Genomic DNA, 13,212 nt, shown 5'->3' with positions numbered 1-13,212 from the left:
TTATTATAGTGTGACCCAATGTTTCAAATCAATAGCTCCATATTTGGTCATATCATGCAAGAAATGAAACTTTACATCAATATGTTTGTTGCGTTTATGCATGATTGGATAGCTTAATGGTAGAACTGTCCTCATCCACACCCCTTGACAATCACAAGAGGTAGTTGCTACAAACTTGATAGGAACAACAGACCTCGACGTTGGTATGATATTATTCACTTTTAGCATAAGCTCTCATGACTTTACTATTTGGTTTTGCTAAAAGGACTACCATTGGAGATAGTATTCCTCACTTATATACGTATGATCTTCCTCTTCATTAGCCAATGTGGGACTTCAAAAATCCTCAACAATCCTCCCCTCAAACAAAGTACACCATAGAGTCTCCCCAGAGACCTCCTTCTATGTAGCCCTCGAACAAAGCACACTCATTTTTTCGACACCTAAGTCATTATGACTACACCTTCGAAGCTGACAACTTTTTTGTACGACACTTGAGAATTTCATTCACATGACTAAGTTAAAACAAACGCAATGCTTTGATACCACTAATGGGAATAAATAAGGCCCTTCTTTGAATGGTAGAATCTACTTACTCCACTTTGTATCAAAATAGATACACATTTGAGAACAACTTCTTGTTTACACACATATGATCGCTACACTTTTTGTCACAACCCGATTTTTACGATCGCGATTATGTAAAAACTTGAAAATGAAAAAAAAAAAAGAATAAATTTTTTTGCGTTAAAAAAAAACATAAATTCATTTTATTTACAAATCCAAAATAAAGTTTGAATACATTGGGCGAGTAAACAAAATACCTCAAAGCATTAAAACAGTTGAAACATGATGTGACTCTATATGACATCTAGTTCAGATCCACTTCGATCCTCGACCAACCCCTTTTTGTCACTTTTAAAACATGAGAGAATAGGAATATGTACAAAGACTCATTAAATCGCGTACATGCTTGATGTTAGGGTACTACACTCTTTCTTGTCATGCTTTTTTTTCTTATCTTGAGAATATAAGTCCTTAGGTTCTGTTCTTGAGTTTTGAATTCTTGTCCTTGTTATGCTCAAGGACCTTGGTCCTAGATTTTGAGTTCTTAGGTTATGATCTAAAGGGTTTGATTATAAGGTTCTCGGTTTTTAGTTCTGAAAACTTGAAGTTTGATACTTGTTCTAGTTTCTTATCTTTGGAACTTGGTTCTTGTTCTTGATTTTTGCCCTTGTCCTTAGTTCTTGTTATTTTCCTGGTTATGTTCCCTAAGATACTCTCCCTAGGATTTACGGTACAAGACATGAACTCGACAACCTGTGTCCAAGGCTACATGCGTTCTAAGCAACACAATCTGGAAACTTGCGTCTAAGGCTTTATGTGTTTCAAGCGACATAGTCTGAATCTACATCTAGGGCTTCATACATTCCCTACATATAGTCTGAAACCTACACCCAAGGCTTCTTATGTTCCAATTGGTGTAGCCTAAAACCTACGTCCAAGACTTCTCATGTTCCAAACGGCGCAGTCTAAAAATCTATGCCCAAGATTTCATACATTCTAAATAGCATAGTCTGAAACTTACATCCATGACTTCTTATGTTCCAAGCGATACAATATGAGAACCTACATCAAAGGCTTCTTATGATTCGATCGATGTAACCTTAGTCATGATTCTATTGTCGCATGAGAGTTCTTAAATTATCTTAGTCATGATCTTAGTACCCTCAACTTTTTTAAAAACTTCAAAACGTCTTTAAACTTTTTTAAAAAAAACTTAAAAAGTACTCATACGGATAATACTACATTTAAAAAAATACACAGACTTTTAAAAGTAGATAATTTATGAGGTGTTGATAGACAGTTTTCGTTCATATATTAACTGTAATATTAAAAGTTGATATTTTTGAGACATTTTTGAAAGTTTAAGAATATTATTTAAATAAATTATATTTAAATGTATTTTTATTAATTTAAAGAAAATTAGTCACACCAAATTTAAAATTCATTTTAAAATGATAAATAATTTTAATTATAATTTCTGTTGGGGCCGCCAAAATTAAATCAGAAAATTGTACGTTGGTTTTGGGGTTCTCTCATCAGTCGTCACTCCCACTCCCCCAGGGTTTAACCTTCGCCCCCCTCCGCCATGGCCGTGCTCAGACCCACAGCCCTGAAGCAACAGTCACGATAAACCCCTCTGAACTTTGGTTTAGCCCAAAACTTCTCAAAACGGCTCCTTCTATAAGCCACTCCGGGGGCAAGCTGGGCAGAGTTGCAGCGATGATCACTTTGGGGGCCTCCACTCCCAAGCCTCTTCGTTGATTTCTCAATAGCCCTCCTATTTCTTTCTATGGCGGTCTAAATATGTTTCTAATTCTTCTATTTCCATTTGCGCCTCCTCCAAGAGGCTCTACAGGTCACTTTTCTCTTGGGTTTGTTCTTTACGGGAGGCTTTTGTGTTATCTTTTTGTTGTTAATCGGGGCGTGGAGAACATTTTGTCCTCTGTATGGGGAATTAGCTGCATTTTTGTGTGTGTGTTTATGTGCTTGTTGTTCGTTCCAGACATTTGTTAGAAGTTTTCTTAACTGAAACTGCGAAGTGAGTTTCCTCCCCCTGCATGTGATAGGGAACTTGTGATATGGGGAAGGACATGTTTGGTGGGTGTGATTTCTAGGAATTTTTAGTTATCATCATGATGATATCTGAAAAAATGAACTCGTTGTTAACCTCCTATTCCGTTCACTCTGTTTCTTGTTGGTAGAATGTCGTTCTTTGAATATGATTTGAAGCTTTATGGCAATGGTTCTTTAGTATGATTTTTGAGGCTTTTAAATTCAGTCATGAAGGAGTATATCGGTTATCTTTCTAGGCACTTTAGCTCTTTTCTCCTATATCGTTATCTAGTCCATAAAATTGTGTCATATTATTTGGTTTCATCTATGGGGAGGACGTTTACCTTTCCATATGAGAGTGATTGAGTCTTAGGTAATCGAACTCAAATTTAGCAGAAGTGATACTGACACCTTTCTTGGTTCATCCATTTTGTTGTTTTAATTGTTTCTGTGTCTTACATTGTGCAGTTTATCGATTAATTATAGTGAGAGTATGGTTGTGAAGAACTTCGACCTTAATATTTCTGAAAATATTGATTTGCAGGGCTGAATTTTGTCCTCTGAAGAATGTTGGCAGCGCTTCTCCAAATGTGAATATGTTTCATGCTTCCTTGCAGTGTCGACAAAGTTCTTTTTTGTGCACCAATTCATTTTTTGAAACTAGACAACATGACAAGGAGAGGGCGTTTCTGTCTGATGTAAATGATTGGTCTAAGAGTACTAGGCAGCTGAAACAAGAGAAGCTCTTTAGGTTTTCAGAAACTGAGATCCTGACGAAGAATGACGAAGAAAAGCTAAGAAAAAAAGAAAATCTCATTGACTATGGGACTTTGCATTGTTACAACAGTCTTTCCCCTCCATATTCTAAGGTTCAGTCAAATTTGGGGAATGGCAATGGAGACACTAATTCTTATTCTGGGGAATGGCCCATGAGCAAGCCTGCAAATAATGTTTTGCATAGTCAGGTTGTTCCTATGCAAAGTAACAAAAAGTATTCTGTTTCTCAAAATGGAAAGGGGTCAATTATGCGTCACGTACCAAATGTTTCACCTAATGGCAGAAATAGAAATATCTCTTTGGGAAAGGTGAATAGTGTACTAAAAACTTCGCAATTTACTGAAGCTGCTAATGGAATAAGTAAGGGTGTAGCTGTGGAAGAATTTTCTAAAGTGATCGTCAATGGAAGTGGCACCAAGATGATGGAAGTACTTGCAACTGCTCATAAGCCAGATATAAAGGAGAGGCTTAATGGTGTATATGAAAGCGTTCTTGTTGTTGATGGTGTATCTGCAGCAAAGGAAGTTGTTTCAATAAAGGAGAGGCTTAATGGTGTATATGAAAGCGTTCTTGTTGTTGATGGTGTATCTGCAGCAAAAGAAGTTGTTTCAATAAAGGAGAGGCTTAATGGTGTATATGAAAGCGTTCTTGTTGTTGATGGTGTATCTGCAGCAAAGGAAGTTGTTTCAATGCTTACTACCAAGTACAAGAATCTGGTGCATGCTTGCGATACTGAGGTGATTAAATCTTACTTTATTTTCATTCTCTGCGTTATGTACCTTTACTGCCTTGAAACAGGCCAACAGACCAATAGATCCAACATAACTGTATAATTTACTCCCAAGTTCTGTCATATGATGATGGGCACATACTTGTGAAATTTCTTCAATCCTTGTTCTGTTTTTCTATTTTCTTTAAGGTGGCCAAGATTGATGTGAAGCAAGAAACACCCGTTGACCATGGTGAAATAATATGCTTCAGTATTTATTCAGGACCGAAAGCAGATTTTGGAAATGGAAAGTCTTGCATCTGGGTGGATGTTCTTGATGGTGGCGGTAAGGAAATTTTGCTTCAATTTGCACCATTCTTCGAAGATCCTTTGATCAGAAAGGTATTTCTTTTTGTTCCTCTTGGACCCTTTTTTAGGAGACTAATGTAGGCCAAATTTTTTGATGAAGGAGGTTTCCTTTTCTGGGACAAGTTTGCAGAGAATAAGGGCGTCTTTTGGCATAAATTCCTAAGTCATTTTGGATTACTCAACATTGTTTTTTTCTTTTTTTTTTCTTTCTAGAGTATGCAATATTTGGTTGCAAATATAAATTACTTTTTAAAATAACTTTCAAGTTGGTTTTCCAAAACTTGATTTTAAAGTGATTGGTGACCAATCACTTTGTTGTAGATTAATATTTGTAGAATCAATTTTAGATGCAGCACAACCAAACAAACTTGTAATTTAAAATCATTTTTAAGAAAATGTAACCAAACAACTTAATGTTTTAATTAAAACCACTTCTATTAGAAGTGTTTTAAGAAAAGATGTTTTTAAAAAAGGTATGCAAACTCACCCTAGATACATTATCCACCGTCAGATAATTAGTTGGATACAATCGAGGAAATAGCCAAAGCTTTGTCTTCTAGATGTTGGCTTCTGAACATATTGTTGATAAATTGTAAAACCGCTATAGCTCGGTATTCTCATTCATATATTTACTGCATCACAATTGTATTTTTTTTATAAGACTGGCTAATTATTCTGACCATTTATTCAATTGTATTAGTTAAATTATGAGAATGCAACATGTGCATGTGTGTGGTATGCTGTAACTCAGAAGATAGTTTGGTTTTGACCAAACCTGCCTTCCTGTTAGGTCTGGCACAACTACAGCTTTGACAATCACATTATTGAAAACTATGGGATTAAGATTTCTGGCTTCCATGCTGACACGATGCACATGGCACGGTTATGGGATTCATCAAGGAGAATGAATGGTGGATATTCACTTGAAGCTCTTTCTTGTGATACAAAGGTCATGTCTGGGGCTAAATTGGACCAGGAAAAAGAGTTGATTGGTAAAGTGTCCATGAAAACTATCTTTGGCCGGAAGAAGATGAAAAAGGATGGATCTGAAGGCAAACTTATAGTCATTCCCCCTGTTGAAGAACTTCAACGAGAAGAACGGAAACCATGGGTATCTTATTCTGCATTAGATTCAATATGCACGCTGAAGCTTTATGAGAGCTTGAAGAAAAAACTGTCTGACATGCCTTGGGAGAGAGATGGAGAAAGGATTCCGGATAAAACAATGTTCAACTTTTATGAAGATTACTGGAAACCATTTGGTGAAGTTCTTGTCAGAATGGAAACTGAGGGAATGCTAGTTGATAGGCCATATCTTGCTGAGATAGAAAAATTGGCCAAAGCAGAACAAGGGGTTGCTGCTAACAGATTTCGTAACTGGGCTTCAAAGTACTGCCCTGATGCCAAGTACATGAATGTTGGAAGTGATGCACAAGTGCGCCAATTGCTCTTTGGTGGCACTTGTAACAGGTAATTAGTCTATGTTCTAAATAATATTTTTGGCTTTTTAAAAATTACAATTATGAGTTATTTACTATTTGTGGACATGGACTTGTGCAAGTTGTTAAGCTCTTTATTACACAATTCCATGCCTTTTCCCCTTGTGATAATGGACATGTTTCTAATCCTTTATCTTCAAACTTGTTGATTCGTTTGAAAAGTCATGCTTCCTTATTTTTTTCATTTTACAGTAAGAACCCTGAAGAGTCTCTTCCAACTGAAAGGACATTCAAAATTCCAAACAGTGAAAAAGTCACTGAAGAAGGGAAGAAAACTCCCAGCAAGTTTCGGAATATTACTTTACGTCGCTTCAGTGATGAGGCTCTCTCAACAGAATTGTACACAGCAACTGGTTGGCCTTCAGTGAGTGGGAATGCTCTGAAGATTTTAGCAGGCAAGGTCTCTGCAGAATTTGATGACTTCACCGACGACCCTCAGTCTGACACTGAGGTTGTCAACGATTTTGAGACAATGCCTCATGAAGAAAACAGAAGGCGTATAATTCATGAATGTGCAAATATGTCTGATTATGGAACTGCTTTAAAAGCATTTAAATTGAAGGAGGAGGGCATGGAAGCCTGTCATGCTATTGCTGCTTTATGCGAAATCTGCTCTATTGACTCTTTGATATCAAATTTCATCCTTCCCTTACAGGTGAAATTCTTCTGCGAAGTCCCCATTTATGCCCATTTATAATATCCTTTCAAAAGAGTCACGATAATTAATGGAACTTTTGCTAATTTTGATCCTGTTACTGGTGGAAGGGGAAGAACTTTAGAAGGTAGGTGTAACTTTGTTTGCCAATTATGAGTTTATGACTTTTATATGTGCCTGTCGGTTCAAGAAGGAACTAGTTCAGAGTATTGTATACTGCTTCACTTGATTTATGCACAGTTATCTGAAGACATGTTGATTTTGATTGATGAACATACAGCTTTGAAGTTTGAAAGCATGGAGTCCCTCTCTTTCTCTGATCAACACTTATGGTTTCCATATGTTGGACTTCAAATTCTAGGCACAATTTTTGACTTATAGTGAAACTGGCTGTTACTATTGCAGGGAATCAATATATCTGGTAAGAATGGGCGTGTCCATTGTTCTCTGAACATCAACACAGAAACTGGCCGCCTCTCTGCTCGGAGACCAAGTTTGCAGGTTCATAGTTAACTTGTTTCAACTATATTTGCATTTGGCACTGAAGAGATCTGTGATGATTTACATGGGAAAGTAGGTTTGCTTCTTCAATTAGATAGTGTCACCTCATAGCGACTAGAAGCTTAGAGCTTATCATGATCGCAGAGCACCTATAACAGGCATTATGTAAAATATTATGATTATTGCTAGCTATTTTTTGCACCAATTATTTTACATTAAGCATTCTGTGTGAGTGTGTTTGTCATCTCAGTTTCAAGTGATCTTTATGTTCATATATTCCTTGCGAACTATGATTCTAATGGAGACTTAAGTTGGTTGTATTTTTTCTATACTAGAATCAACCGGCTCTGGAAAAGGACCGATATAAGATCCGTCAGGCATTTATAGCTTCTCCTGGACATTCCCTCATTGTTGCTGATTATGGCCAGGTAATTTTGTTAATGATGGGAGATGATTCATTTATGCGCTGTGTAATTAGATTTGCCCCATCTTCCCCTGCTATCTTTTTGTGACGTATTGGCTTCAACTATATAATCGTGTAAAGAAAAGAGAACATTAATGATTGAAATGTAAATTCCTTTTGCAGCTGGAACTTAGGATTCTTGCTCACCTTGCCAATTGTAAGAGCATGCTGGACGCCTTTAAAGCTGGGGGAGATTTCCATTCAAGAACTGCAATGAATATGTACCCTCATATTCGTAAAGCTGTTGAAGAAGGAAGCGTGCTTCTTGAGTGGGATCCTCAACCTGGGGAAGATAAACCTCCAGTTCCATTGTTGAAGGTAAACTGATGTTTTTGTTACGAGAAAATGTGTGCAACTGTGATTCGTTTTATTGGAGTGTTAGTTTTCCGAAGTATAACAAACTGGTATCCGTTTCTCTTATTATCTTAGAAATGATATGAAATGGAAATGCTTTATCTTTAACACTGAATTTTGAAATATCGTATCTATATTTCTCCAAGGACACATGAATTGTCCACTGACATGCTCTGATGTTGCGAGTCAGATTCAATTAGTAATTTCTTTTGATGATGCTATTATTTTAGCGATATTTTGTTAATTTTAATAGTCGTTAGTCTGTTTGTTTTGTAGTAGTTATGGTATGGTATTTCGTTAGGTAATTGTTTGAGTGAGTTTGTTCTAGTTGGTTTTTGGAATCCACCATTATAAGTAGAGAGAACCTTTGTATCATGACACCCAAAAAAGCAAAACTTTTCACATGGACCTAAAATGTCTTGAAAGTATGAACACTGTATGAAAAGCAAAACTTATTTGGAATAGTTGCCTGATTTAGTGCCTTGTAATCTACACAAAACCTCGCAACACCACTTTCACTAGAAGCACAGGGCTAGAGAATAGATTGGTGCTAGGTCGAATGACCATAGAAGCGAGCATCTCACTGATCAGCCTTTCAAAATAAAATTTTTATCATACTTATAAAATTTGACGTTGATCTGGCCAACAGCATACTCAGCTGGCCGCTCTGGTCGAATGCCTTTTGGTAACTCAGAGATACGGTTGTATTCCACTAAGGCAAATGCATTTCCCTGTGAACATCCAAGTTGGCATCGTCTTTGCTAGCCTCTTCCCCATTGGTGATCCTTCAAGATCTAATTCAACTAAGAAGCCCATGTTCTAGTCCTCTCCAGTTCGGGCAAGCATTTTTACTGAGACCTTGGCCTTAGTGAGGGAAAGATCCCCTCACATGTCACCTTGTTCTACCGAGGTAGAAGGTCTTGGTTAGCGACATCCAATCCACACGCACAAACCCCATCTTCCATGATCATTGCATTTCCAAAATGACATCTACCCCTCCTAGGTCTAGGGGTAAGAAATCTTCCCTTACAGTGATCTCAGGTAGGCAAACCACAACTGAGTTACAGACTCCTATACCACAAATGGAAACTCTGTTTCCCATATCACTACACCATAGTTCGCTGTCTCAGTGAGGAGTAACTTCAGCTCTTCTACTAGCAACTGAAAGATGATATTATGCGTAGCTTTGCAATCTATAAGAACCACTACACTTTGATTCACTTATCCTTTCACCTTCATTTTTCTTGGTGACGAACAGCATGATGGAGCATAGCTAATTCCATCGAATCTTCTACTTCCAAATTCTTCACTTGGGGGGTTCTCTTTCATTTCCTCTATATCAATCAATATTTTCTTATTCGGCACTAGCTACCAAAATCCTTAATTCCCAAATTTCTCAATTCTTACAAAGGTTCTCTTAGGTCTACTTCTCATCACACCTAAAACAAAGTCCCTTCGAGTCTTTGCCTGGTACTCAGCATTCGAGAGTCTTTTAGTGGCCGGTTCCCTTCGGTTTCACCGCCTTTTCAAGAAGTGTAACAGTCAGGTCTAAGTGACATTAATGATCTAGTTTGGCCGTTTTGTGATGGCCTCTGGTTGCCTTGTTAGTGCCACTATGGGCCATTATGGGGCCTTGGTTTCTCCTCGTTAGGCTAACCTTACTGTTGGATCTCAATCTTCCACCATCTAGGCTTGTTTGATTGTACCTAGCCCAACATGGTTACAACTGATAACCTATGCCCGGATTGTCGGATGTAGACGTTGAGGAATATTCATGATTGGAGGTCTCACGTGTAGCTTAGAAGATCAATATATTCACGATTGGAGACACGGTCGGATTAGGTTTGTGGGTGATTGGATTCCTTAAGAGAAAGGTGATTTTGCAATCTTGAACTGTTGGTCCTGACGGAGATTCTTCATCGTAGTAATATTTCATCCCCCAACATAGTCAACCAAGTCTTTTTAACTTTTTTTAATTATTTATTTATTTATTTATTATTTTTCTTTTTTTATGTAAATCAGATGCTTTGTATCCCTTTGAAACCCTTGCGTTTATCAGTTGATACACAAAATTGAACTCAATTGTTATTTATTTTCTATTTACTTATCAGTCATTTTTTATTTATTGTAATTCCTGTCGATACATTTTCATTTTAATATGTAGCAGTTTCTTATCCTTTTGTCTATTCTTGTGCAACCATGTTCGTCCAGCAAGAACAAAGTGCCATTTAAACGATCTCTTGTTTTTTTATTTCTTTTATGTGAACATTTCTTTCTTTTCTGCAGGATGCCTTTGCTTCTGAAAGAAGGAAAGCTAAAATGCTTAATTTTTCCATTGCATATGGCAAGACTCCTATTGGCCTTTCCAAAGATTGGAAGGTATTTTCCAAAACCAACTTTCTGTCTAAATATCGTTAAGTTGCTAACTGGCGGCTGGTTACCTCACCATTCAGGTTACTGTGGAGGAAGCAAGTAAGACGGTTGACTTGTGGTATAATGAAAGAACAGAGGTTCGTAGATGGCAAGAACTTCGAAGGGAAGAGGCTGAGAAGAAATCATGTGTTCGCACATTGCTAGGACGAGCTCGTCAGTTTCCTTCAATGAAGCAAGTTACTCGTGCCCAAAAAGGGCATATAGAAAGAGCTGCTATTAACACGCCTGTGCAGGTTTGTGCATAAATTTCCTTTCTTGGCTTCTCCTCATCCCAATCTCCAGTATTAAATTTGGTTCACGAACGTCGGTATGTTACAGGGTAGTGCTGCCGATGTTGCCATGTGTGCCATGTTGGAAATATCTAAAAATTCACGTTTGAGGGAACTTGGATGGAGGCTGCTTTTGCAGGTCAGTCATCACTACCTTACCTGCGATTTAATATCTGAAGACTTGTGTTTCTTTTGGTTATTTTTCAATTATAACTTGCATCCCTTCCTGCAGCACCCTATTTTTTCTGTACTTATCTGTGAGATACTGCATGAATTAACACTTCTCCTTTAAGTCAGGTTCATGATGAAGTGATCTTGGAAGGACCAACTGAGTCAGCTGAGGTTGCTAAGGCCATTGTTGTCGATTGCATGTCGAAACCCTTCAATGGAAAGAATATTCTTAAAGTCGACCTTGCTGTGGATGCCAAGTGTGCACAAAACTGGTATTCTGCTAAATAGATATGTACCAAAATGAATTTCTAACTAAACTAACCGACATCAACAGCCATCAGTCGTTCGACTCTAGATGCCTTCTGAAGGTTGTGTTTATGCTGGCTGATGTGAAATATTGACCACTCACCCCTCCTTGATGATGATATGATGCTGGTGATAATTGTCCAGCCAAATGGGAAATGATGATTCCTATTTCCTCATCTGTGGGAAGGCATTCTGAAATTTATGTGACTAAAGGTAGGCTTGTGATTGTATGTATAGCTAGGTTTTTGCTCTTTTTGAAGTGTTGTCTATGTAACTCAATTCTCCATGTCTATGTAATCCATGAAACGAACTATCATTTGAATATCTAACTTCTTAGCCAAAGGCATGTCGTTAAGCAAACGTTGACATCATGGAGTTCGTAGCTATGATTTTCTTTTTGGGAGTTGAAAAAGGAGAAGAGAAAATGTCTATAAACCAAATTGAATCATGGTAATATCTACTTTTTTGGTTACTATGATGCCTAGATCTGGTAGAGATATATTTGGAAGATATTTAATTGGAAAGATATATTTGGAAGATATTTAAGATATGATAGAGATATACATGGTAAAGATTTGGTAGAGATATATTTGTTAGATTATATCTCGCTTAAATCTTTGGAAGTTATCTTTAGTAAATTGAAACCATATATATACCCTATTAGGCCGTCTCTCTTCATTCTCTCTTCATTCTCTTCATTCTCTCTTCATTCTCTGTATTCTCTCTTGTTGTACATACCTGAAGTCATCAATAATAAAACCTTTAGCCAATATTCCTCCTTGTATTTTCTCTCTCCTGTTCTTTGTGTTCATCTTGATCGAGTGTGTGCGTTGTTGAGTACCTAACAATTGGTATTAGAGCTAACAACTGGTATTGATCCTAACAACTAGTATCAGAGCAAGGCGAAAGTCACCACGATCTGTGAAGATGAAAAGTTCAAAGATTGGAATTGAGAAGTTCGATGGATCCGATTTCGGTTTCTGGAAGATGCAGATTGAAGATTATCTGTACCAGAAAGATCTTCACGAACCCTTGTTGGGGGTGAAGCTGGATACTATGACCACGGAGCAGTGGAAGCTCAAGGATCGTCAGACCTTAGGGTTGATCCGGTTGACGCTATCCAGAAACATGACGTTCAATATCATCAAGGAGAAGACAACATCAGATCTGTTGAAGGCGCTGTCGAATATGTATGAAAAACCGTCGGCTATGAACAAGGTGTATTTGATGGGGAGATTGTTCAATCTACAGATGTCTGAAGGTGGATCTATTGCTAATCATATAAATGAATTCAATATGATCGTAAGTCAACTGAGTTCGGTGGAAATTAATTTCGAGGATGAAATTAAAGCGTTGATTTGATGTCATCTTTACCCAAGTCATGGGACACTGTTGTTGCCGCAATCAGCAGTTCTCGAGGATCTGATAAACTGAAATTTGATGAAATTCAAGATGTAGTTCTCAGCGAAAGTATTCGCGAACGAGAAATTGGAGATTCGTCAGGCAATGCTCTCAGTGTTGACCGAAGGGGAAGAAGTAAATCAAAGAGCTCAGACAAACATGGGCGATCAAAATCAAGGAACCGAGAAAAATTTCCAAACAAGCCAATGTAAAATGTTGGAGTTGTGGAGAAAAAGGACACTTTCGGACAGATTGTACAAAACTGAAGAAGAAGCAGAATCACAAATCTGGAGATGATGATGATTCTACAAATTCAACAGAAGATATTAGGGATGCTCTAGTCCTCAACATGGACAGTTCGATTGAATCCTGGATTTTGGATTCAAGTGCATCTTTTCATTCTTCTCCAAATAAAGAGTTGTTCCGGAATTTCAAGTCTGAAAATTTCGAGAAGGTGTATTTTGCCGACAACAAAGATTTGGAGATTAAAGGAAAAGGAGATGTCTGCATAAAAACTCCGGCAGGAAATTAGTGGACATTAAAGAATGTCAAATATATTTCTGGTCTAAAAAAGAACATGATCTCTATTGGTCAGTTGGACAGCACAGGTTATGCAACAAAGTTAAGGAAGAGGTCGTGGAAGATTATGAAAGGTGCTACGGTGGTAGCACGTGGCTCAAAATCTG

The 13,212-nt window shown here is 37.5% G+C and overlaps 1 protein-coding gene and 1 pseudogene across 1 annotated transcript; one reads left to right on the top strand and one right to left on the bottom strand.

Annotated features, from left to right (window-relative positions):
- Nucleotides 1–2,062: 2,062 nt before the first annotated feature.
- Nucleotides 2,063–11,491, top strand: POLGAMMA2 (polymerase gamma 2). Its single transcript, XM_087117686.1, has 12 exons — nucleotides 2,063–2,422; nucleotides 3,164–4,133; nucleotides 4,316–4,507; nucleotides 5,265–5,944; nucleotides 6,166–6,628; nucleotides 7,034–7,129; nucleotides 7,465–7,557; nucleotides 7,716–7,910; nucleotides 10,233–10,325; nucleotides 10,400–10,612; nucleotides 10,698–10,787; nucleotides 10,946–11,491. Exons 2-12 carry the CDS (start codon nucleotides 3,216–3,218, stop codon nucleotides 11,105–11,107), a joined length of 3,195 nt encoding a protein of 1,064 aa, XP_086973812.1. The 5' UTR covers nucleotides 2,063–2,422; nucleotides 3,164–3,215; the 3' UTR covers nucleotides 11,108–11,491.
- LOC147789426 (uncharacterized) lies at nucleotides 8,502–9,866 on the bottom strand (annotated as a pseudogene).
- Nucleotides 11,492–13,212: the final 1,721 nt, after the last annotated feature.

The sequence above is a fragment of the Cucurbita pepo genome, chromosome 14 (assembly GCF_057944985.1).
Source record: "Cucurbita pepo subsp. pepo isolate OVF chromosome 14, ASM5794498v1, whole genome shotgun sequence".
Lineage (NCBI taxonomy): Eukaryota > Viridiplantae > Streptophyta > Magnoliopsida > Cucurbitales > Cucurbitaceae > Cucurbita > Cucurbita pepo.
Note: the sequence above shows the minus strand (reverse complement) of the source record. Positions and strands in the feature narration are given on the sequence as shown.

Coding starts and splice junctions, on each gene's coding strand:
- POLGAMMA2 (XM_087117686.1), top strand. CDS start 3,216: ATGTTTCATGCTTCCTTGCAGTGTCGACAAAGTTCTTTTTTGTGCACC. Junction 4,134..4,315: donor TGCATGCTTGCGATACTGAG/GTGATTAAATCT, acceptor ATTTTCTTTAAG/GTGGCCAAGATTGATGTGAA. Junction 10,326..10,399: donor GCCTTTCCAAAGATTGGAAG/GTATTTTCCAAA, acceptor CTCACCATTCAG/GTTACTGTGGAGGAAGCAAG.